General features: G+C 45.4%; 1 protein-coding gene across 10 annotated transcripts in view; it reads left to right on the forward strand.

Moving 5' to 3' along the window:
* LOC118511175 (tyrosine-protein phosphatase Lar) overlaps positions 1 to 25,259 on the forward strand; it is a 242,242-nt gene that overhangs the window by 182,749 nt on the left and 34,234 nt on the right. For 7 of the 10 annotated variants that reach the window (XM_036053921.1, XM_036053928.1, XM_036053919.1 and 4 more), the window contains 9 exons: positions 2,206 to 2,388; positions 10,389 to 10,775; positions 10,966 to 11,099; positions 11,389 to 11,539; positions 15,795 to 15,818; positions 17,880 to 17,980; positions 19,376 to 19,565; positions 21,631 to 21,781; positions 24,308 to 24,444. In XM_036053921.1, the coding sequence (XP_035909814.1) occupies positions 2,206 to 2,388; positions 10,389 to 10,775; positions 10,966 to 11,099; positions 11,389 to 11,539; positions 15,795 to 15,818; positions 17,880 to 17,980; positions 19,376 to 19,565; positions 21,631 to 21,781; positions 24,308 to 24,444 (1,458 nt within the window). The remainder of the gene's footprint in view (positions 1 to 2,205; positions 2,389 to 10,388; positions 10,776 to 10,965; positions 11,100 to 11,388; positions 11,540 to 15,794; positions 15,819 to 17,879; positions 17,981 to 19,375; positions 19,566 to 21,630; positions 21,782 to 24,307; positions 24,445 to 25,259) is intronic. The other 3 variants (XM_036053926.1, XM_036053929.1, XM_036053924.1) reach the window with 2 other exon arrangements.

The following is a 25,259-nucleotide window of genomic DNA, read 5'->3' on the forward strand; positions in this document are numbered from 1 at the left end:
GACTTAGAATTCTACCTTTGAAGGAACCGGAAGAAAAACTCCGCGTAACATGTTCCCCGGGCTTTACTTGACTAGAACGATCCATTAGCCAGTAGTGAAAGAGGGAAACTTTCAAATGCTGCACGGAAGTCAGTGTAAACATCACCAAATTTTGAACTGATAACGATAGTGAGTGTGCGAATAAAGTTAAGCGAGCAGATCAGTTTATTTACCAGTGTAAATTGAATACACTTTAAATTAACTTAATAATTTCAAATATGATGTAGTCTTGCCTACATTCCTGTTCATTTGGGTCGAGTAATTGCTGACAGCTAGATGTTCTTAACAGTATCAACACTCTGAATCGACTCACTCGCTATTACTATAAATTATTTTCATCGCTACACCAAATTCGAAACGGCGTAACATAAGAAATTGTAATAAGCATTTTCTCACTGTACATTTCGCTCCTTATTCATGATTTACGCATCGTGCTACATTTTGTCGGACAAACAGATTAAACGAAATGTCCACTATCTAGTCCCTTTTCTGTGCGTACAGCATCACCACAACAGAAACGCTGGCTGGTGTCTCGAGAATCGTTTTGACATGACATCGAAATGATTTATTTTCAAACACGGCTACGTTTCTCTCCAATGAAGCGTTAAAAACAGCGGCCATGGTGTGTCCTTTTTGCTCCATCAGTCGGTGTGAAATGTGTCAAACCGGGGGGGTGGGGTGTTTGAAGCAAGCCTGCCTGTTGTCCACGGCCAAACACGGAAACAGACGCTGCGTATCGTATTATCTGTGGCACCTTTTACGCTGTATCTGGCTCGTTATTTCTACACTCTGTCGTCCATGTCGTCGCTGAAGCTGACCGAATGAGATGTGACATTATGATGATACCTAAGGCTAGTTCTGGCTTGTCGGCAAAGTTACATTCGCATTTTCTCATTTAATTCTGTAATAACCTTTAACTACACAGGCATCATCCCATGTCTGTCGGGCCCTCGCCATATTTTACCTCTGGCCTTGGAGGAGTGCTGACAGTGAATGATGCACAATAATTACATCGGGAAGGGACATTCGTTTAGCACACTGAAGTAAACCAAAATAGTCTATAATATGTTGTATTACGGATATGGTGCGTATGAGCTAGTCACAAGAAAGTTGTAGTTTTTGTAGCTACTTCGGGATTCGGGTCAATAATCCAGACCAGAAGCCTAGAATCCAGACCAGATCCAGAATTTTATTGGTACACAGCATTGCCATGCTCACGAGGTAGAGTTGTGTTCGTCTTCATCACACATTTGCCATATTAGCCCTTGGTGCCATCGCAACCTATTCGCGATGTCCGTTCAAAAATGTCAAGTAACATCCTTTTCAAGATTCTCCTGCCCAGTATTATTCTACCGCAAAATTGATAACTGTTTGCTCCGGCCCACTGAATTTTTAAGAATTATTCTAGACAAGACGCTCAACTGAAGACCTCACATGAGAAATATAATTAACCGTGCTAACCAGAAGCTAGCCATTATCCTTATAATAATCAAAGAGTTTCGTAATCCCATCGCAATAGACACATTTTTATAAAGAAACAATCCAACCAAAAGCCCACGAGATAAGCAATTAGACTACTACCATGGAGCCCAAATGATGCACGTCCAGATAAGGTCACTCGATGCAGTACTACTAGGACTCCAACCACTTGCTGCACGACGTTCGACATCACAGTGCAGGTTTGCTGCTGGGTTGAAAAATTACGAAATTGACGTTGCTTGAAAATAATTCGTATAAGACACTATAGAAGACAGCATCTAAAATTCGAGAGGCCTACACTAATATTACATATTGCGACTCGACTGTAGGCAGGACAATAAGTTTCGGTTCCAAAAAGAAAAAGAATACGTCATACAGGATTTATTCCTGGTTAGATGATAAATGTTTCATGCTAGGAAAATGTTTCTAATTAAAACATAATGTACTCCATCGTAACCGTCAACCACTTGTGCAAACCCAGAACGGTCTATGTCGACTAGCTAAGGCTCCACTCATCAATGATGCAGCGCAAATGTCCATAAGTTGTGCGCCCGTGTATTGTTGTATTCTTTCGTTACGACTGTCATTGGTGTTCCACGTTCTTTCTCTTACTCCACCACGCGCGCACTGTCTTTGAACCTATACTAAGAAGGTTTTGTTTTCCTTTCTTCCCTCTGTGCTTTTCAGGAGACAAAACACCGGCCGGATTCCCCGTCATCAAGCAAGTACCCACCATTCGTGTAATTGAAACGGGTCATACGGCCGTGATGCAGTGTAAGGCAACTGGTTCACCGCCGCCAAAGATCTACTGGATAAAGGACATGAAGCGCGTTGATATGACTAATCCACGCTACAGCATCAACAGTGAAGGTAAGCAATGGTTTCCACCAGCGCATTTCCCCGGTTTTTGGATCCCCGCTTCTGGCAGGCATGTGTACATTCCCGCCAAGAGAGCATCGATAGTGTAGAAAGAAGGCAAATACTCTGACGTAAGTAATACCGTCTAATCTAATGGTTCATTTAGGTTCGGAGAAACCAATTAGCCGCTCCCGTTTCCTCATCACACGGACGCACTCACACACGCACAGATGTATGCAACAGTTGCAAAGGAGCTCTGCTTTGTAGTTTGATCGTACGAGCCCATTTCAGCTCTGCAGATGTTTCCTCCTGTTTACGTTTGCGTCCGTACCGTACCCGTACACGATTAGAAATACTGGCCAGGCAAACGTAAATGAGATGCTTGTTCATTACATTTATTATGGATTCGGTTGCGGTTCCCCAGGCGCTTTTCTCGGCGATTGAACCAAAGATTGTCCACGCGTAACTACAACAATCGGTACACTTCTGCATCGCTTTATGCAACGTTCACGTCGATGAAGTTTCGTGCACAGTTTCGCACACCCGGGGGGGAACAGTACACCAGCCGATGCATCACTTAATATCGAATCGGACCGGGACTGGAGGGCGGCAAGGGCGAACGAGTAAATAATTAATGTTACTTACAAAGCTGTTTGTGCCAACGCAAACTGTACATCTTTATTCGTGTGGCCAACTTCAACCGAACGCAGCTGGCCCGCCTTGCAATCGCGTGGCTTCTTTACACACACCACAGACGGCAAACATGTACAAAGTACACTGTCCAAGCTGTGTGTGGTTAGTAGTTGGAACACAAATTTACGCTACGAAGTGCTTCGTGTCTTGTCTCCTAATGCTGCTGCTGCTGCCACACAAGAACTCTGTACGCGCAGTTGCGGAAACGCTATCTGTTTTGGCCATCGTTTTCGGACGTTTTCCAAAACCCCAAACGAAACACGAACACGTTCGGGAACATTACGTACTGTAAACTGGACAGAAGTAGTAGTATTGCCTTCTCAACCGTAAAGATACAAGCATTTTTCGATGTGATACTAATCAGTATCTCTCACCAGTAGTCAAACATTTTCTATCGCTTTGAGAACTTCATGTCGATGGAATAATTTATGCAGCTCGCCTAGCACACAACATAGGTTGGAGATACGACGATTACGACGGGGGGAAAAAAAACTAAGCACTTCGGAGCATCCTTAAATTTTAATTACTTTTACGGTGCTGCTTCGTTCGATAAAAAGTTGTCTGTTTTTCTGTATTTAAAGTATTTCCAATAATTGCTGTACGGAGCTCATGTCGATAAAGATGTACATAAGTCCCGGGTAGGGTCCGATGAAAAGTCTAGCCGTGCAATGATCGTTTTACATACATGAAACACCCATGAAGCCACCCGAAAGTGTTACGGTGGCGGCCGACAGTGTCTTACGCGCTGGCCACATGCTTCACGTTTGGCAGTTTACAGAGCTACCTTTATGAATTTTCCACCAACCAATACAACGGTCCGAATTTTTCGGTATCGTGATGCATTAATCATGGGCGAAATGTTCCCATGCTAATTAATGAGTAATATGAACCCGGCCGCTCCATCACTACCAATTCACCGCGCGCGCACACACATCACCATCGCCCCCTTGCGCTCCTCCTGCCGCGATATGCTGATTGGAAGGGATTGCGGCCTCCCAATCCTTCGATGGTTGGATTGTTCTCCTTTTTTTCTGTGCGCGTGTGTGTGTGAATTTTGTCGATCGATTCACCCTTTTAGTGGTACGGCTACCCCGATTGGTACGGTTCGATTGACGCGAACGTACGATACGGTGTATATTCCGTGGGGAGCCATATTTTTTACCACTTTTTATATTGAAATTATTTATGATTCACTCGACACGGTCCAGATTTAGGCGGGGTTCGGAACACCGCGAGAAAAGACAGAAATAAAACCAGCGAGAACTGGTTCCTGCGTACACATTTTGTGCGGATGTTGGGATCTGGGCTTTTAGTTTTGTCGGTTATTGGTGGTGGTAGCCCGTTTTGCCGTATTGTTTATAAATGTTGCCAAATTTATGTCAATAAATTGGTCCCGGCGGTTCTGGACACCAGAACTGGGCAACTCGGTCACAGCAGCAGAAGCGTGGTGGCGCTACCCCCCCGCCACGGTACAAGCAAATTGATCGTTTTCGCTTTATAATGTACAAAGTTGTTGTTGCTACTCGATTAAACTTCCATTTGATGTACAATGACGCAATCTGCTCGCACCAGGGTATAGGGGTGTTCATCCGTTTTGTTTGTAATTTTGGTTTTTTCCGCATTCTATGCCTTGCTAGACTGTATGGGAATGGATTTAGGACGCTTTTTTTATATCTACAGAGTTTCTATAGCTTGCTTCTATCTAGACACTACAATTTCAAGGACACAAGTAATATTCGTTTTGATAACAATTTCTATTACAATTGCTAGAATTTTGAAGCAACGATGACCTGGTAGTGGTACAAACAGACTAGATATTTTACATAATTGAATTATGTTATGTTATGAATAATTATAATGAGTTATAAAAACATAAAAGTTTATGTGTCGTACAGACATTTTTGTATGAAAATATCGCCCAACTAAGCACAGCTATGTAACAATTCACATTAGTTTGGAGACATTGCCTTCTCCAAACTGCAAAAGAGGACATCTTTTATTTTGCGTAAGCTCGGACGATCCGATGTTTGTGATTCCGTCATGCAAATTCGTGGTCCTGTTCTTGGCGAGGGTTTGTATCCTGAATGGACATCACAAGTCACTAAACCATCCTCGTCCGATGGAACCATGGAGCGGTCAGACGGCCGAGGCGACAGCTGCGCCGATCTTCACTCGGCAGGACCAGGGTTTAAATCCCGTCTTCGCTCACTACCTTCTTCTTCTTCTTCGGTGGCACTACAACCTCGAAAGGTCTCGGCCTGCCATTTCTGGCTTTCTGTGACTTGATTTTACCCGTAGCAAGGTAGTCAGCCCTGCGTACAGGGAGGCGGTCTGAATGGGATTTGAACCCCGGTCCTGCCGTGTGAAGACCGGCGCCGTTGTCGCCTCGGCCACCGGACCGCCCCAACCTTGCTCACTACCTTGCTACGGGTAAAATCAAGTCACAGGAAACCTGAATGGCCGGCCGAGGCCTTCGAAGTCAAATCATTCTCGTCAAGTAGCCTCGTACTCCACACAAGATCATAGAAGATGATCTTTATCATTGTCGATCTGTCCTATACGCTGAAGATGCACGCTCGATGCGAAATTGTTAGACCTAAGTCTACACATAATTCGAATGAACGCACGATTTCCTAAGATGCCATGGAATCAGGGTTTGAAGTGATCGAATATAGACAACTTCCAAGCTTATCTGTGTCTGACAAACTCTACCGCCGGGCTATGCAGAGGAGCTGGGCGACATGCATATCCTCCTGGGAGGAGGATAAGCCTAACAAAAATAGACCCTCCGGAAGTGGCTTTTTGAACAATTGCCAAGAATACAGCAATGAGCGGGTAATGACAAATAGAGGGATCCGAATATTTCTTTTATATAAGATTTAACAAACAAGGAGCTTCATCTTCTGCTTTAACACTATTGCCTAAGGTCTCAGTCATTTAGGTTTTTGTTTTTACTTGATTTTACCCCTTTGGCTAGATCGTCAGTTCTGGGTTGAGTGCGGGAAGGCAGCATGGATTGGGTTTGATCCACAGTCCTGCCGCGTGAAGACCGGCGCCGCTATCGCATCAACCACCGAAAGACCCAAAACCAGGAGATTAAGACCTTAGAAATTTCTTTGACTGAGTAGTCTTAGGCTCTTAGTAACCTCCACAGGTTCGAATGCTTCGACAGCGTGATTAGGCGCTACTTAAGATTCTATATTATATATGTCGAAACCGTTCCGCTGCTTTGCGGACGATCCATCAGTATAAAATTGATTTCTCTGAATTAAATTAGGGCTATTTGCCTAATTTTCCTCAAAAATGCAATGCTGAGAGTTATTGTCCTGTGGAGACTATCGGCGATAGACTTCGTGTCCTCTCGAGGTATCTTTAGTAAAAAGAAAACTGCAAGACTCAGGCAAGCTGGCACATTTTTTATATTCAGAAATGATACGGTTTACCTTTAAAGAGTTGTCTCTCCATCAAGAAAAGTTTTCAAAATTTTGCCTTTGGAACCTATCTCATGCAGTGTTTTAAGGTACTCGATTGTCATGTTACTAACAATTGCTACTTGCAAGAAACTATATCACAACAGTTATGTGACAATTTATCGAGCAATGAAACACGTTTAGAGGACGACTATCTACCACATTTCAATAAAGAAACATACCTAAAATCTAAATTACATTTCCATTAACATGCGCCTGCCATCTTTAGTGCTCGGTTGTAATCGGACGAATGCCCCTTCCCAGCGAACCAAACGATACAGCAAGCGCAGTGGGGTAAAAGCTTCAAGAGCAGCGCAACCAATTCTCTCGCTCGTTTTTCCTTCTTTTTTTTGCTGCAAAATAGACAGTGGCAGTGTTTCTGGTTCCGAAACATACAACACACCCCCGGAAGGGCATAGCAGCAGTATCTGACAGCAACAAATCATAGACAGCAATTTCACGGCAAGATAACAAGCGGCCGCTTCGTGTGCACCGTGCCAAAAATTCAGCCTTCTCACAGTAAGCATGGTCTTTGACCCCTCCAACACATCCGGATGCATACTAGGCGGGCGGCGCCGGGTAATGGAGCCCCAACGATGGTGTGTGGTGGTCGAGCGACGAAGAATCTCAGCTGCCACACACTGTACATTTCATCCTGTGAGGTGTGGGTTTTTATGTTTTCCCTTCTTGTTGTTTTTTTTTCTTTCTTCATCCACTGCTGCTTTCACCTCTTCCAATTTAACTTCCCCCGTCCCGTACTCCCGGAGAGAGAGCACTCTAAAACCCTGCCGGCAACCGGAACGAACCAATTTCCATAAAAGTTCACATATCATCATCGTTAAATTGCTTTTCCCTTTGGTAACTTTCGTTCTAAAATCCTCCCGGCAGCAGCAACGGCAGCGGCGGCAGCACTCGGGTTACCCCACCTCCCTGAGCCATCAATTCATTTCCCCCACCCTCCACCCCCTGCTATATGATGGAATGGGTCCACTCGACCGGATTCCGTGTGGACTTCATCTTGGACCACAGATTGGTTCGTTATGTTTTTTTTTTCTTCCTAGCGGCCGGAAAACGCGGTGTGCTGCTGCTGCGGGTCGTCCGTTTCTCCGTTTCACCTCATGCGAAGGGAACACGGTCAGGTTAGGCAGGATAGATGGATGGGAAGCAATTTCATATAAATTTGATTTCCACCTTTTCCCGCTTCGAAACTGCTGAGCTAAAAGCACCCAAACCCGGCCCAAACACGGCGCCAAATCAGGGATGGAGGCAAGCGTCATGCGGACCGGGAATATGTATGATTTTTTCGCTCCTCCCGATCAACTTTATCGCCGCCCCGGCCAGTTGAACAACGACGCCCCGGCCTGCATGTTTCACGTGTTTGTGGCCCCACGCTCCTCTAACATTAGTGCCCAATTAAACGAACTGCCTATCCACTTTTCTTAAATCGTTTTTCCCACCCTAAACATCATCATCCCCCGCTGGTGAGAGGGAGGGAAAGACCGATTCTCGGAGGGTTTTAGTTTTTTTTTACCATCCACTACTACCGGTCCCTGTCCCTTCTCGGAACCTTCCGTCTGTGGTCAACCGCATCCAATCACATGGCAGTAGCGTGTGGTCAACGGTATCGTTGGCAATCCCCTTAGTGAAATCGGAGAATCCAATGAAGGACCCCGGCCAGCAGCAGCCTCTCTACGGCGAACTCTACGCCGAGCGGACAAAGCTTTCCTTTTCGTGTGAACATCGCAGTGGGCAGCAAGCTATTTGCACAGGCACTGCGAACGCGACGGCTCTCGGAGCATAAATCAAGGCGAAAAGGAAACACTGGCTGGCAATTGGTGTGGCAGGCAAGCAGGCAGGAATTTGGGTCAGAAGATGCATCCCACAGTGTGGTACACGACTTCTTTGAACCTTGTGTTGTTGTGTTATGCCGTCCAGTAAACCTGTGTAATACTGTTGCCGGGTATATGCAAACAATACCTTTCGAACTGGAGCTACCAGTAGCACGAGATACACCGGGTGTGGCAATGTTGTGCTATGCGTGTACCGTTTCAGGTCGGAAGTTTGTCTTTCTTGAATATTTCGTCTATTTGTGCATTTTTGTACCAATACTTCGTACTAGCTTTTATATAAAATTGCTAGTTGCAGACGAGCCACAATGATAGTTTCAACACCAGAATAAAGTTCACGAATGCTGCCCTCACAATCTGACTCCCTCTGATGCGATGGAAAGCAGCACGCATTCAACATCATGTAAAAATGTAAAAATGCCAGCCAGCTGCACGTAGCGCGAGTGCAATCGCAGGACGCTAGGAACAAACATTTACTGTGTGCAAGTATGTCTCCTTCCTGTCTCTGTGTGCGGACGCGCAAAAGGTGGCGGTGCCGGTGGGGCCGGTTGGAAACTTTTCGGTCGGTTCGCTGGTCTCGCTGGTTTCGCGTGTGTCTCAAGCCCATTTAGCACATCGAGAAAATCCCATGCATAAATAACGGATAAATTTTCAGCACACATAAATTATGCATTTTTATGATAAAAATGGTTCCCCCCACAGCGCCGCCAGACACTTCTATGTGCAGCTTATTTGTAACTGGCTGCCTTCCAGTTTGGTGTTCGGTTTGTGTGGGACCCGTTAAACCCATCCGAAAGGTCGCAAAAAGTAAATGAACTGAATGTGTCCTTTACGGTTTATGTGCCAAATCCGCATTTAAAAGTGACATCGGTGGTTGTAGAATATGCCCGCTGTTGTCTCCAGCTGCTCGGGCATCGCGCCGTTGGCAAGGATGACACTCTAAATTAATGATCGTTCGGCTGTCCCTAGAGATTGAGCGTATGAGAAGGAACTACTTCGCTTCACACGCCTACGAATCGGCATCCCATTACTACGAAAGCTTAGAGCACTCGCTGATAGATTTTTGTTTAGCTAAATCCACAAACTTTAATCCGAGTTAACGAAGGGCAAGCATCGGAACAGCTAAACACATATTGTTGCCGATTATTGGAATACTCCATCACAGTTCCCGATTTGCTGCCATGATCTACTTTTACCCTCATAAAATACCTTTCACTAAACCGAACGACGAAACCCTCACACCCGTGCATCTGTTTCGTCTCCGTCCACACAAACTGACGCATTAAATTTTAAAACCATGGGTCTCCTTGGTAAGTTTATCTACAAAGTTACGATCGAAGCTTACAAGTACAACCGAGTCCGAAGCACATCAAAAGGCAATCTCTGGTGAATACTGTTTCTGCTAGTTCCCCACAACAGAGAGAGAGAAAAAAAGCCTCTATTTAGGGCGTTGCGTAAAAGTTAATGATACTGCGGAAAGGATTTTGAGATTACACATGATCGGCATGAAATTAAAACTAATAAAACGGAACATGGGTTTTTTTTGGGAATCTTTTTTTCGCCTGACGAGGGCGAATTGGGATGAGTTGTTAATGGATTCTAAATTTGGTTTTAATTATCATGCTTTTTGGATAAAACCAACCTTTATGGTACAATGGCCGAATTCACAAGAGATATATGCTACGATCGATGAAATCCTAGCTGCTGCCCACATTTCTATCAGTAAAATGATTTCTCCTACTTACGATGGATCATTGTTTGACGGTTATTGACATTTCTGTGATGACAAAAATAAATCACACAACACGATTGAGCATCGAATTAGTACGTCTTATTCCGAACCAGACCAGAACGACATCCGGAGCCGTTTTTGCGAACAAAATTTATTAATACATCGCGCCGATATTTGATTCGCAGGAACGCTTTTACCAAAGCGGAACGTTTAGTCGATCAACTGGATGGCTGACTTGTTTCGTTTGTTCTCCCCTTCTGTTCTTTGCAGGAAGCCTACAAATTGACAACAGCGAAGAGAGCGACATGGGCAAGTACGAGTGTGTGGCGGAAAACTCGGTTGGCACCGAGCACACGAAACCGACGCCACTGTACGTGAAAGTGCGACGTGTTCCGCCAACCTTTTCACGCCCACCGGAGCCCGTGTACGAAGTAATGCTGGGGGCCAATCTGACACTCACCTGCGTAGCCGTCGGTTCGCCGATGCCGGTCGTCAAGTGGCGCAAGGGCGTTGATCAGGATTTAACGCCAGAAAACGATGTCCCCGTGGGGCGGAACGTGCTCGAGCTGACTGACATACGAGTCAGTACTAATTACACCTGCATCGCTCAATCGTCCCTCGGTGTCATCGAAGCTACCTCGCTGGTCAAAGTTCAGTGTAAGTGACAAGTAAACCCATGTCGGCAAGCGTAACGACCCTTGCACACAGCCGCCCTTCTGCTGAGCGCGGCGTACAGTCGTGGACGAAATTTTGATCATGATGGATTGGTTGAAGTAATAATCACTTTTTCACTTTTTAACATTCTTGACCGTCTTTTTTTGCTCGCTCTCTCTCTCTCCCTCTCTAGCGTTACCGGCTGCGCCTACGGATGTGACAATATCGGAGGTAACTGCTACGCAGGTGCGGCTCGAGTGGTCTTACAAGGGCCCGGAAGATCTGCAGTATTACGTTATACAGTACAAGCCAAAGAACGCAAATCAGGCAAGTATCGTGCAGGCACCAGCGCTGAAACCAATCCTCCTGCCTGGAACACCCGGGGCCGTAGGGATGGAGTATATCATTTTTCTCAGATCCAATCACTCACCGGATGCTGATTCATGAGACGACAACTGCGCCGTAGAGTAATTGACATGTTTATTAATGGTTTTGAATGTTGCTTCTTTCTTCTCTCACGACATTTGCCGCATGTTTACTTCGCGGCGGTGGCCTCGCGAAAACACGGCACTCCTCAAACATCCAACCGGCGATTGCTATGCGGTGACGTTTGCAGGCGTTCAGTGAGATTAGTGGCATTATTACGATGTTCTACGTGGTACGCACGCTAAGCCCGTACACCGAGTATGAGTTCTACGTTATTGCGGTGAACAATATCGGCCGAGGACCACCGTCATTACCGGCCACTACGATCACCGGGGAGACAGGTATACAAGTGCTAACATACAGCAGCAACTCAATCTCTTATCTTTAGTAGCAAACATTGCGAACGCAATGTTAAGTAACAAAAACTTGCCATACACGTTAAATCATGAACACACAGTCAACCTAATACAACTAATCATATTAACTCCTCTACCCAACAAAAGCCTGTTCTCGCAAAATCAGTGATAAATTTCAAAACTCCATTAGCGCATATGGTAATTGTGACTAATATTGTAACAAGCAAGTTGTCTCTAACCTGAATGCAAACGATACGTTTGCGATACAAGCATTAGAAAATAACAAAATAAGTGTCAATGTTGGGCCTGTTGCTATCAAAAACTATATGGTAGCAAAGCATAACATAGAACAAACTAAACACGAATACCCTCCGGATCCGTTACCAGCGGTCCAGCAGCTCACATTAACCGTCAAGACCCTAACACAGTTTGACCATCATGGGTTACGACGTGCGTAAAACTCATATCGCAATATTTATAACATTAGTTAACGTTTATTGATTCTACTGGTACATACGTACATGGCGAAAACGATGCATTTTTTTGTCACTCCTCTCTCTCTCGCGCCGACGCTCAATCTAGGTTTATGCGTAGCGAGGCTCCGTCTTATTGAACATATAATGCCGCTTCCGAATCCCGAAGCTGTACTACCTTTTAGGGCCATTTCCCACCGACAGCCTAATGCCACAATACCTATCGGTGTATTACTTTCCTCCTGCCTGTTACGCGTGAGCGAACGTAGAAGACATACTTTACCGGTGCTTTGCTACCCCACCAACGCCCCCAGCGAACGGTCAACTAGGACCGGCCAGCAGGCTCGTTCCAGGGACTCTATTTTCATTAAATATCAATCACTTTGCAGCCAATTATTCATTATTTTTGCAATTTATCTTCATTAAAAGTGAATGTAATAGCAACGAGAGTGGCAAGTCGTGAATCATTTTCAATCAGCATCAGCCCAAAGTCCGGAGCCGCCCGGTGCGGCCATTCCGTACCTCGGTTCCCTGTCCTTTGTTAGGCGCATAGTTTGTGAAACGTGTGCGCATTTGCTCGTCGATTAAACTTTATTGATTGTCAGTGGCTGGAAAGCTATATATTTTTAGTTGCGGTCCTTCCAGTGCGAATGCGCTCATGCAGCCATTTATCACCTTTGGCTGGTGAATAGATGCAGAGTAGCGTTAATTTAGGGTTTTAAACTGCATTTATTGTCTGCACAAAGAGAAGTGAAATTTTCGAATTTTTCATGCATTTAACGCCCTTGCTTTCTTTCACACGATCAGCAAAATTTCCGATCAGATAAGAGAAAATAATTGAAACTCATAAAATAACATGCGTAACATCTGTAGCCTTTGTCGAATAACATGGCGTCGGCCGAATTTCTCCCCTCGACGGTCCTCGAAACCTCCTCGAAAGGTCTTAACTTTCCCGGTTATTATGAAAAGCATGTTTTCTCCTCCGAAAACCGCAATCAATCGTACAAACAAATATTTGGGGCCCTTTTTCACCGACCCCCCTTGCCCCGCTAGGCAGCGGTCGCCTTCCGACGCTCCACATGATGACTGATTGATCCAAATAGGGAATGTTTTGATTTGTGTGAATGTATCCTGTGACGGTCGCACACGGGTCGTCGGTGTGAGCACGGGCTCGGAAAGCATGGTGAACTGCTGCGCGAAGATACGCGCACCGCCCGCTGAGGACGACCGATTTCACAAGATCGGATACCAGTGGGACGGAGAGTCCAAAAAAGGATGGAGGAAGCTTAACCGTGAATAAACAGCGAATTCGGTTGGTTTGACGTGGTTTTTGTTGTTTTTTTTTTGTAGCTCCTTCGCTCGCTCCACGCCGTCACCGTATGGCTGTGGTCCTTTTCTACTCGGGTCCGTTCGAGCATAATGTTATTACTATTATTCGAAGAATATCATAATATTTACCACGTGTTTGCGTGTTTTCGCTCGTGTGCGTGTGTAAGCAGGAAGCGGTTAGCTACAAATTCATGGTGTGGAAAAAGCTTCACCGAGGACCATATAATTCATGAAGTTTATCTTTCATTTTGGATCGAAATAACACGCAGAGCCGCCTGGCTAGAGCCGCTTGCAGGTTCGATGAGCTTTTCGGCTATATCGCAATTTCACGATTTGCTTCCTTTTTTTGTGTGTGCGTGTGCGTTGTGTGCGCGCGCGGTCAGGTTTGCTTTTGGCAATGAGAAGACGGACTGCTGTGCCTTTTTTCTTCTGTTCTTCCACAACTCAACCCACCCGGCTAAACGATCACCGAAGTCACACGGCGAGGAATCACAATCGTGCCTTGCCGGTAAGATTGCCGGTCCTGCTGGGTCCGCTGCGTTCCGTAACGTCTTCGCATTGCCAACTCCATAAATCATGGGTGGTGCGTGGATGGCACGAAACAATACTTACACCGCTGTGGCTGCCTCTCGGGAATGTTTATTTTGCGAAGCGTAAGCCTTGGTCAAACCGCTACAGGATGCTAAGCAGCAGCGTAGCGTGGCTTTGCGCAGGCAAACACATGTCTGGGCTGGAAAATAAATGAATTCACTCGTTTTCGTCGCCGTTCGGTTGACGTTTTGAGGGTCAGCCTTAGCAGAATTGATGGAACGTAATTTGTTTTGTTACTCGGAGATTTTCATCAAACAATGAAGATCGTAAGCATTCCGCTGGCTGGGAATAAAACAATGCGAGACGCCGGAACTCCCGCGAGAGGGAGGACCGGTACGGGTGGAATATAAATTATAAATTAATACGAATTTTAAATCGTTTGCGAACCGTTGCACACGCTTCGTTTGCTTGAAGCAGTCGTTGCAAAAGGCTCTCTGTCCATCTGAAGGATCTTATACCTAGAGGCAAATTTAGCTAGCCTCACGACACACGACCACACCCTTACACACATCACACTCACAGAACGAACTCTCAACTTCATCATTCTGTTTACTTAGACTACGTTTTTATCAACTATTTTTCATGCAATCTTCCCAAAACTCATCACGTACGCGTCCAAATCTCGTTCACTACTACTACTATCGAAACTCGTGTAACGAAACCACAATCGGTCAAATTGTTTCAAACCCGCGCCGCGCCGAACGCGCCTTAATAATTTTGGTTTGGATTTTGAAAATTGCAAAAAAAAAACGAATCTTAAACTCTCGATCATCTTCGCGCACGGAAACGGAAACGTGCCGGCTCGGGCTCCATCCACGATAACGATACATACACACACACCCGTACCGACCGACCCGTACCGGAATGTAAGTGAAACAATTTTGCTCATGCCGAGTGCATTTTGGTTTTTGTATTGGATTTGAAACACTTTCCACACTTTCTCTCGCAAACCAACCTATCGACCGACCTACCTACCTACCTACCTACCTACCTACCGACCTACCTATCCTTTGCCACGAGCAAGCATACACGTTCACATACTCAACCAATGTGGGCCACATTAAGCGTGCAAAGTAATTTTAAAATGTTTGTGTTTTTGTTTGCGAATGAAAAATTATGCTGTGTTGTTGCTGCCAGCATTATTTAACCAGCCGTACTTTCGGAAGGAGCACTGCACATTGGGACCTGCAGTAGAAGACCGTTTGTGAAGGCAAACGGTAGATTATAAGCTTTCCTGGCTCTTTATTCGTTGGGCAGTGAATGTGATGTGATAACCCCAAAAACATGATATTTCCCAGCCAACCAACCAACCAACCAACTACACTTTCTTGCTCCCCTAGAAAAAACATGCACCATTTTTGCGTTTGCTACACCGTTTTTTGAATTTTTACCCTCCCCTATTTTACGACAGGTAGAATCTGCCATGTGGCAGCAAACACATTCCTGTGTATGTGTTTGGGTTTTTTTTGTTGTTAAATAGTACAATAGTATCCGTATTACATAATTGTGCTTTTTTAATTTTCAACGACATTAGAATTTTCCGAATACGTTGCACGTTGCAAGGCGCACACGCAACAATTGCACTATACAAAATGGTAGAACCGTAGGTTAACCACCGCAACCCACACCACGTAAATATATTTTTGTTACATTTTCCCCATTTTCTATTGCACCACTTGTTTGTGTGTTTTGGTTTCCTTTGGGTCATCGCACAAAAGTACATGAAGCAAAAATCTAAATTTTATCTCATTACATGTACACGGTGTTTTCATTCCCAATTTTTGCCCCATCGTGCCTCATCATCGGGATTTGTGTCTAACCAAACGACGAACTAACAAAACGAATAGGCGATTCCGTATATGGAGGTTCCAGTAAGTAACATCTTCATACAAGCGACCGGTTACCCGTAGTTTTCGGACGTTTTTGTTTTGTGTGTTGTTTTCCATACACATAGCATACCACCGACATCCGATTCACCATTCATGGTCGGTGTTCTGTTATTTCGTTCCTGTATTTTTGTCTTTTGTAACCGTCCTCCTACACACGGTAGATTGTGCTTGGAAGCAAGTTCACCGCATCACCACTTCACCAATTTTCGACTTTTTTCACCTATTTGTCAAACTGCTGTAGCACGAGTTGGTTTGTTTGTTTTTTTTGCTGTTCACCTTCCATTTTTTGGTTTGTTTTTTTTTCTGTTTTGTTCCGTAGTGTGTTTGCATCTAGCAAAAGTTTTGTTCTGAGAGAGTTGCGATCAGTTTTTGAGCAATAAGATGTTTACACTTTTTCACTTGTTTGTACGGTGTGTTTCAATCAGTTTTAAATTTTCCCCCCCGAATCCCCCAGATCAGCCTTTTTTCGTTCGCATTCGCCGTAAGCGCTCGACCCCACCTTTCCTTCCTTTCTTTTTTTTCTTCGTTGCGCCGTACGTATTTACATGAGACGTTACTTCTTACGCAAGCACATAAAAGTATGTCATCCAGGGTAATTTCAGTAAAGTCGCAACGTACTTCAATGTACCCGGCAGCGATTGCTTTCGATGATGGTTCAGAGAATCGTGTGGAGGTCCTTCGCCGCTCGGGCCGCCCCCATCGCGGCGGTTCACTCTGCTCCAGATGGAAAAGTTTTCACTTTGCAACTGTCCAAAAGATAAGCTTCGAGCAATGCACGGAACTTTCCCGGTGATACACACCGCCCAGCCGCTCACATCAGAATCACCCGTTCTTGCTGCCTCAGTTGCCGCAACTTATCTTAGAACCCCTCCCACCAATGCCAGCACCGCCCAGTGGCCGCACAGTCACACTGCGTTCGTGCTGTGTGCAGAATGTTGCCATTCTATTGATTTCATCGTCAATAGTTTAGTATTCTGCCGTGTATCGTATTGTCGACTGTTTGGAGAATATGTTTCGCCAGCTTCTCGCAAACGCCCTCTGCACCGCCCGGTTTTACGTTCTACAGCATTTTCATAATGCAGCAGCAACAGCAGCAGGGCAAATGTACCGCTTGCTAGCTGTTCTTATTTCAACGACATCGAACGCTCCGTACAGCGCGCCGTGGGCAGAAAAATGGACAGCTTTTTTATTGTTGCTTTTGTTTCTTACTGCTTGGTTACCTCGGTGCTTCGCCCAACTTTGCATTATCCACCTGTCCGAGTGCCGAGATATCGGAACCGGGTTGATAGGAGCCGCAGGGCAAATATTTTCTGCAGCAACTATTCAATTTAACAATGTACGGCAACTTTTATTTTAGTTTCATCCAAGTTTCCCGGACTACCGGCCTTGCTTGCAGCCGCTCGCCGCCACGCCTTCTGCCGTCCACATTTGTCTTGTCTTGTCTATGAATCTTTCATTTCACTGCAGATGGAGGGAAATCTTTAGCCGAGTGCATTTCGATACGACGATACGCTGCAGCTGGAGCATGATTGTTGTCTTCGCCGATTTATTTACTATGCTTTGCTGTTAAAAAAACATTTCATTCTTTTCACTATAATCGTCCTTGTCATCCAACTGTCTTATGCATGTCTCGGTGAATCTTTGTACAAGTAATTTTATTTGATTTCAAAATTTGAAAAATAGTCCCAAAAATTAGTTTATTCGGGTATTTCATTTTATGTGTTACACAATACATCCTCTTTTGTAAAAAATGCTTCATCTGGTAAAGTACGTAGAATAGCATCTGTTTCCTTACCCACACCTCACCGTATTTGTTTCGCTCACTCTGTACCATGTTGTGCGCTTAATCTAACTAAAGCATGCTTCATTTCATTTATTCGCAGTAAGCTAATATTTCCATCATTATTACCCCACCGTGCGTAGTTTTCAAGTGCCAAGTTGGACTTTTCGAACTAAGCAAGAAAGAAAGACAAAAACAAGCGGCGTGAAACGCGTTGCCTTATCCTCTTTTTTTTTGTCTCATCCGACCGTAACTACTTACAGAAATGGAAAGTGCTCCGAGAAACATCGAAGTGAAGCCGTTAAGCTCGTCGACAATGCTTATTACGTGGGAACCACCTGAGACTCCTAATGGACAAGTAACCGTGAGTAGCGCTAGCGGATAGATAGAAGCAGTACTGTACTGAGCGTTGCCGCGTATCGGCTGTTGCGACCGACAAAAAGAAAACCCATTACTTCCAATTGTGCAGGACAAATTTAATAACAACTTTTTTGCCCGTTGCACGCTTGTGTTAAAGCCTTGCCCAGCGGATAAAATTGGTTGTTATGTGTATTTATAGCAGTGCCTGCAGTGCACACACAGGATAGAATAACCGTTCTTTTTTTTGGCATATTTATTTCGCCCCGGGTTCACCTACAATTTTCACCAGCTAGCCATAAATAGAACCTTTTTAAAACATTCATTCGATAAACGCCTGCCGCAGCTATCAGCGTCACTCTGATCGATCAACAAAGGGCTATCATGTGCGTGTGTGTGTACAGTCGATTAGCTTTCATTCTAAACGCGCACGCATCCGCAATGAACAATGTACTAATTGATATATCAGACACTGTGCCGCGAACACCATTCAGTTAATGAGTCAGGGTTCGTTCGTTTTGTTTTCATTCGGTAACATAAACCGATTAGCCAGCTAGCCTTTCTCGAAATTCCACCATGCAAATTGTTTTGCTGAACCTAACAATTATTTCACTCCATTTGAACCTTTCCCATTGATAAAGCATAGACACTGTAGCTCCTTGTTGCGAGAGAGTTCCGTCCCGGTCTGTAATGTGATTGTAATTAAAAAATAATATTAACTCACTTGCACGATGAGCTGGGAAGCCTAAACTAGATAATTAAATAATTGTGTTGCTCGGCCACCGACGCCAACGACAAAGGGGCATTTTCTTGAACCACAAAAGATCCAGCCACCAGTACGGTGTTTGTCCATCATGTGGCCCGGCAATAGATAACGAACTATCAATAATTGTATCGAGAGTCGAGAGACTTCTGGGCTGATGCGAAGCTCACGTTTACGTGGCAAATAATTTATGAGATGTTTCAGCGTAATTAACAGTGAATTATTAATGCAATTTGGTGTAATTTTACATGACCATCGGATAGCGTCGCAGGTCAACAACATAGGAGGTTCGGCCCGGGTTCGGATGCGTTTTGTGATGCGTGTGTCCGATAATGGCCCACCGTCACCGTTGCGGTAATGCCCGGCGACTTGGTTGTAATGAACGTTTTATGGATTTGTTGATTAATATGATCATTAAGGTTAGGACTTTAACAAGCTCTAGGTTACGGGCAGGACGTAATGAAATGTGTTTGCTCGCTACGGGTCTGCTGCTATCGAAATATGCAAACTTGTCATAGGAATGGGTGCACATGTTTCAAGTTGGAGTTGATTTTTTTTTTATAACTTTATTTTTTAATATAATTTTTAGTTTAACAATTTGGAATGCTAATCGTTTGTTTATTGGTTATGCTTTATCAGGGCTACAAAGTGTATTATACAACAAACCCCAACCAGCCCGAAGCATCGTGGGACTCGCAGATGGAAACCAACGACATGACGACCATTTCGGAGTTGACTCCGCATGCCATCTACACTATTCGGGTGCAAGCATTTACCTCAATGGGTGCCGGTCCCTTGTCCAATCCGGTACAAGTCAAAGCACAGCAAGGTAAGTCGTTTCGCAAATGGATATTAATTTACCAATAAATGAACAGCACGAACAAGAATATTCTAATAGTAGTAGCGCAAACTACGAATGCCAAGACGATGAGTCATATTATAGTGGATAGATACACACGATAGGTCTAACGAACGGTCGGCTATCAAGCCGCAAAAACCCGAACCGTAATAACGAGACAAACATCTGAAACAAGTTAGCAACTTTGACATAGTTAGTGACAAACCGGGTTAAATAGAATCAACTTTGCGCTCAATTTAACAGATTGTACTAAATCCGTCCTCCCGACTCCTCTCTACTGATGCTCTCGGTAACCGTCGCGAATCCGTCACGATGTCGTCCGGCGCATAAAACCGCTCGAGAAGCTAATTTGATTTCCGTCCAGTGAAGTTTAACTATTTTCTTCAAATTATACACCCCTTTACCGGCATCGGCTTCTCAGTCCCAGTCAGTCAGTGTTGCCACCCGTTTTCAATTCCACCAGATGTCACCGGTGAACATGAAGCCATTCATCTTCCCCAGCATCCATCCAGCGCATGTTTTCGTGAAACAATACGCCGTTTCAAGCATAACTGTCAACTGTGCGACGGCAAGAAAAGCCATCAAGTTTCTTTACAGATTCGGTCAAATTAGACATAGCGCGCTGCAACAAAATTCAAGAATCCTCATTTTGCAGCGCCCTTTGACACACGAACAGGCAACTTTTTGCGAGCCTCGGCTCGCGAGAGAGGTTTCCTTGGGCACGTCGGGAGCTGCTGCAAGTGTCCTCCGACTCGGAAAGCATAATGACAATTCTGCAAAGCTCCCGCACCTCCACGACCGGCGGGATCTCCATCTGCAGGGCGGTGGAGCGAACGTTTGCCATTGTTTTCGTCCCCGGAGCGGTACAAAAGTTATTTCAATTTAACTTTTCCCTCAAATCAATCCAACACTATCTCTCTTGCCCGTGTCTTGCCCTTTTGTTCGCCGGGACACACCTCCACATCTGTGGGAGTTATGGGGAGGTGTGACAAGTGTGCTATCATCGCGCGGAATAAAGAGCACTGGCTGAGATTGACTAATAAACTTAACGGGGACAGGTCCGGCTGAAATGCAGAGTCAGCAGCACTGTCACTTTGACATCGCAACTGTCCATTTCATGCTGCGCTGTTCATTGCACATTGCCGACTAATGAGACAAAAGGGCAAGAATAATGGCTTAAAACAGATGGACTTCTATTTAACGGACTGTTCCAACGGACTATCCAGTGGACTGATATTAACACGCACCTTCAAATATTAATTTCAATTCAAGCTTTTGGACAGCAATTCAGCCAGAACGTTCTTGATGAATAAATAAATAAAAAAACTTTTGGAAAATTTTATTTATTGTAGTCGAATTCTTAATGCGACTGACGGAAAGGAAAGCTTAAGCAAAACCAACACCAACATACTACCAACACGTGTTTGGACATTTCCAACGTACGCAAATATGCCAAAGTCCCATGGCCCTCCAGTCAATGCATTTGATTTGAAATGCACTCCGTTTTGATGCATCCTAATGCGTACGTTAACACCGCCCCTCATTCAAAAACGAAGATGAGCCGAGGATAAAAGGTTTTTGGATTGTCATCGAAACCGGCGATAATCTCAATGTAATTAAATTGTTTCCTATCAAACATTCATACAACATGTTTATGCATATGCAAATTACAACCAAATGTTTTCACTCTTCATTCACACCCAACACCCGTTTGGAGACGACCTGCTCGCGTCGGCCGCTTATGTCCCCGAGAGTTCCCCCCTTCATCGTGCATCGTGATATCGGACGAGCCACGCCACTGTGCGGTGGCGCCACACTCAATGACACTAGGATGACACCCACCAGCACTTACTCCATTTGTTGGTTGGCGTGTTTGCATTTGCGAGTTTTTCCCGCATCTCCCGGGCGCACACAAACACACACACACGAGCGACCCACGAGCGGGGCACGATGAAATTGCAAAGAACTTGTTTTTTAGCTGCGTTTAACAACATGCGCTTACCATCTCTCTTACGCTTATTGCTGTTATTTTCAGGCGTTCCCTCGCAACCAAGCAACTTTCGGGCTACCGATGTCGGCGAAACAGCTGTCACCCTGCAATGGTCTCGGCCGACTCACTCGGGCGAGAACATCGTACACTACGAGCTGTACTGGAATGACACTTATGCAAACGAGCAGCATCATCAGTATGTATATGTTTCCTCCCACCCACCGTCCCTAGATGCTCCCTCTCCCCCTCCCGACGCAAATGCCGAAATCCTATCCCGGTGAATAATGCTCCGCGATTTACTCTGCACCGTGGATCCCAGTCCGTGGATGGTGGGCTGTCCTGTTTCAAGCGTAAACTCTATTTCCTTCATTATCTCGCCGCATCATGGAGTGTGCTGGTGGTTGGATGCTTCTATCCTCCTCGTTTGGTCGGCAAATCGGAACGAACGAATGGCATTCATAACAATAGCGCACTTGATAACTGTTTAGTGGAGGCACTTGTTTTGTTTGTTGTTATTGTTTGTGCCCTCCTGGGTCCGCGCTCCCGCAGGGGTGTCAACCCCTCCCATTACCACACACGTCACGTCACGTCCAGCGTGCCTTAGTAGTTGCCAAAAAATAGTAACAATAACAATGGCCGGCACCATGGTACCAAATCCACACCAGCCCAGTCTATTTCCTAAACCCACCGAAATGATGGGCCTAGTGAAGTTCCCGAGTGGCATTAGGGAGACACTGTGACTGTGATGGGAGACTTTTATGTACTGTGCCGCACATGTATCACGGCCCAGTGAAGAATAGTCCGTCATCTGTCAGTTCTCTATGGGATGCCAAACTAATGTCAACACGACATGTCCGTTCTGTCCGTGCCCATTCCCCTTCCAACCCCCCGCTCGCCCTTCGTCGATTGTCATATTTTGCCAAAGCAAGCAGTGCCCGCCTTTAACCCACGATTTTCCCCGTTTCCCAGCCCTGCCGGCAACTACCATTCTCTACCACTCAGCTTTTGGCTCATCTCGCTCGGTGCGACCGTTTCGTCGTTTCGCACGACGGTGCCGGAGGAGAGACATTAGTCGTGGGGTAATTTGAAATTTAAATTATTGAATAATATTGACACCGCGCACTCGATCACAACGGGTACTTTGAAGCGGTGAAAAATTAGTGAACCTTTCGGGGCTACTCTCATTTAACCCCTCGTCCCTCGGTTGGAACGCAGCTCACCAGCAAATGTGTATGTGTTATGGATTTTTGTTTTTAAAGCTCCCTGCTGTTTGCATACAAAAAAAAATAAAACAAACATAGAGCCGATTTTTCACTAGCGAGTTTTGGACAACTTTTACGTTCTCTGGCATAATGGGGTTAACATTTTTGTTTCCCTCAGTCACAGTCAGGGAAAAAGTTTAATTTTCGAGCTGAAGATTCTTTTCTTCCCATTCTTGCGAAACCCCTGAGTAGGTAATAATGTTCCAAATAGTAACCACCAAACATTATACCTTGTACAATGGAGGGACAAAACTGCGTTCGTTGGGCTCATCTGAATAAACACAACCTTTTGTGATTCGTCGTGGCAGTTAACACATTCGCCCGTCATTCACCGAGAGAAACCGCGAAAAGCGAACGGAATATTGTCACGCTTGCCACAGGATATATTATTTATTAATTGTAATGAACACGTTCCGTTTCCGGCGCGTCGAAACAATTACAGGGCTCCATCCATTATCGCCAAATTATGATGTTTATGATAATGTAACTAGCCGGTGTTGCTCAAACCGGCTCCGTACCCGCAGCCACAGAAACGGCTTCGGCGATGAAAATGGCGGAACACCCGGAATGTTGAACGCAGAAAAGTTTCTGTTGAAAATGTCATAACATACGAAATTTACTGCCCCGTGTTCGTGGTTTTCATCAAAATTCCAGCGCGTCACCCACAAATTTAGCCTGCCCGAGCGCAACCTTGCTCCATTGGTCGGACTATCGCTCGGTGTAGGCATGTTGTGGCAAAAGCTACCACCAAATTGAAGAGTTCATAAAACCAATCGCGGTCGCCGGGAAAAGTTTCTCGTTTCTCCACCGTAAGCCATTCCGTGCGAGCATACCTACCTGGTTCGTGTAACCGGGTGAAACCTTTGATAAATTCCCAACATCCAATCTTTCACGGTTGTCCGCTCTTCCTTTCCCTGTTTCCACCGGCGAATTCCCATCATCAAGCAGGGTTCGCAATCAAGCACGCCCCAGCTCCAAAAAGAAAAACAGAGCCCAGAGCTACATGATAGAGCTCTAACACTTGGTCATTTTCTTTTTTGTGTTTTTATTTTACGGGTTGTTACGGGTACTCTGGGCTGGGCTGGGTGCGACATTCTCGAGTGCGTAACCCGTTCCACACGGGGCAGAGCTACCCCGGGTGCTACCGGGTTGAAAAAAGGGCAGTGTTTTATGAAAATCATTTTCATCCCACTCACGCGATTCGCCATCCATTTTCCATCAGCAGCAGACCACGCGCGATACTCGGCTTGTGCGTCCAGCCTGTTCCCTCGTTCCATCCTTTTTTACCTCCTTTTCCAGGCGCGTTATCCGCCAAACAATTCCTCTCCGATACGCAAAAGCCGGCAGGTGAAACAAAATTTATTAATATTAATCACAAATTAAAATTCTTCCCCGTGCGTCCATCCGTGTCCGTGTCCATCCACCACTACTACTACCACCACCACGATGCCTGGGAGCAGACGAATTCCAAACACCGAGACCTACACGTTGAGCAGCTTGTATCCGGACACACTGTACTACTTCTGGCTGTCGGCACGATCCCAACGGGGCGAGGGTGCCACCACGCCTCCGATACCAGTACGAACCAAACAGTACGGTAAGTAAACCCTTTTCTTACCTTACCACTCAATATCCCGCGTTCTCGTACACATACCCCGGATCGATGTCCCCCCCTCGATCGAATGCTCTAGATCTAACGACGACGGCGGGCTAGATCTAATTTGATCTCAGTGCCTAATTGGGGTTTCAAATGAAAGTCAACTTTACTGCGTTTAAGATGGAGCCTTCCAGCCGCTATGCACCCCGCCACCCGATCCGATCCGACGCTCTGGTTCGATCAAAAAGTTTTTTATGTTTTTTTATGTGCTGTCGACCTAGGACTGTCGTGGATCGGCGTGGAAAGTGCGTGTGCAAGATTAAAGCCAAGGAAGGAAGGCTCCGCTAGTAAAAGGTTGGGTGATGTGGGTGGGTTGAAACGAGCTTTCTTGATCTACTGTTTAGCAAGTGCCCTGGCAAAAAGGAACGGCGAGGAAGGGAATCAATATTCTTAGCCAGGGGAGGCAGACTTTCCGGATTCGCTCATTCCGATAGTACGATTGCCCGAGAAAAGGTTCGGCATAAATCCATTGCCGGGAGGGGTAACAAAGGGACGTGGTTTGGGGAGAATGATAGGGCGAGCGTTAAAAGGATGCTAAAGGAAACATGAACAATGTTTCAAACGAGAAAAGAACGCTTCTCTTCTTGGGGTGTATCTAATGCTCGCCTCCCGCTCTGCAAGACTTGCTTCCGCCTGCGGCTATCGCTCGAACGGAGGGCTATGAAGAGAGGGCCCAAACACAACATGATAAAAAACAAAAAATCCTCACTGCTGCTGCTGCTGCCTGCTGGATAATTTTCCTCTACGCCTGTTGC

The sequence above is a fragment of the Anopheles stephensi genome, chromosome 3 (assembly GCF_013141755.1).
Source record: "Anopheles stephensi strain Indian chromosome 3, UCI_ANSTEP_V1.0, whole genome shotgun sequence".
In the NCBI taxonomy this organism is placed as follows: Eukaryota; Metazoa; Arthropoda; class Insecta; order Diptera; family Culicidae; genus Anopheles; species Anopheles stephensi.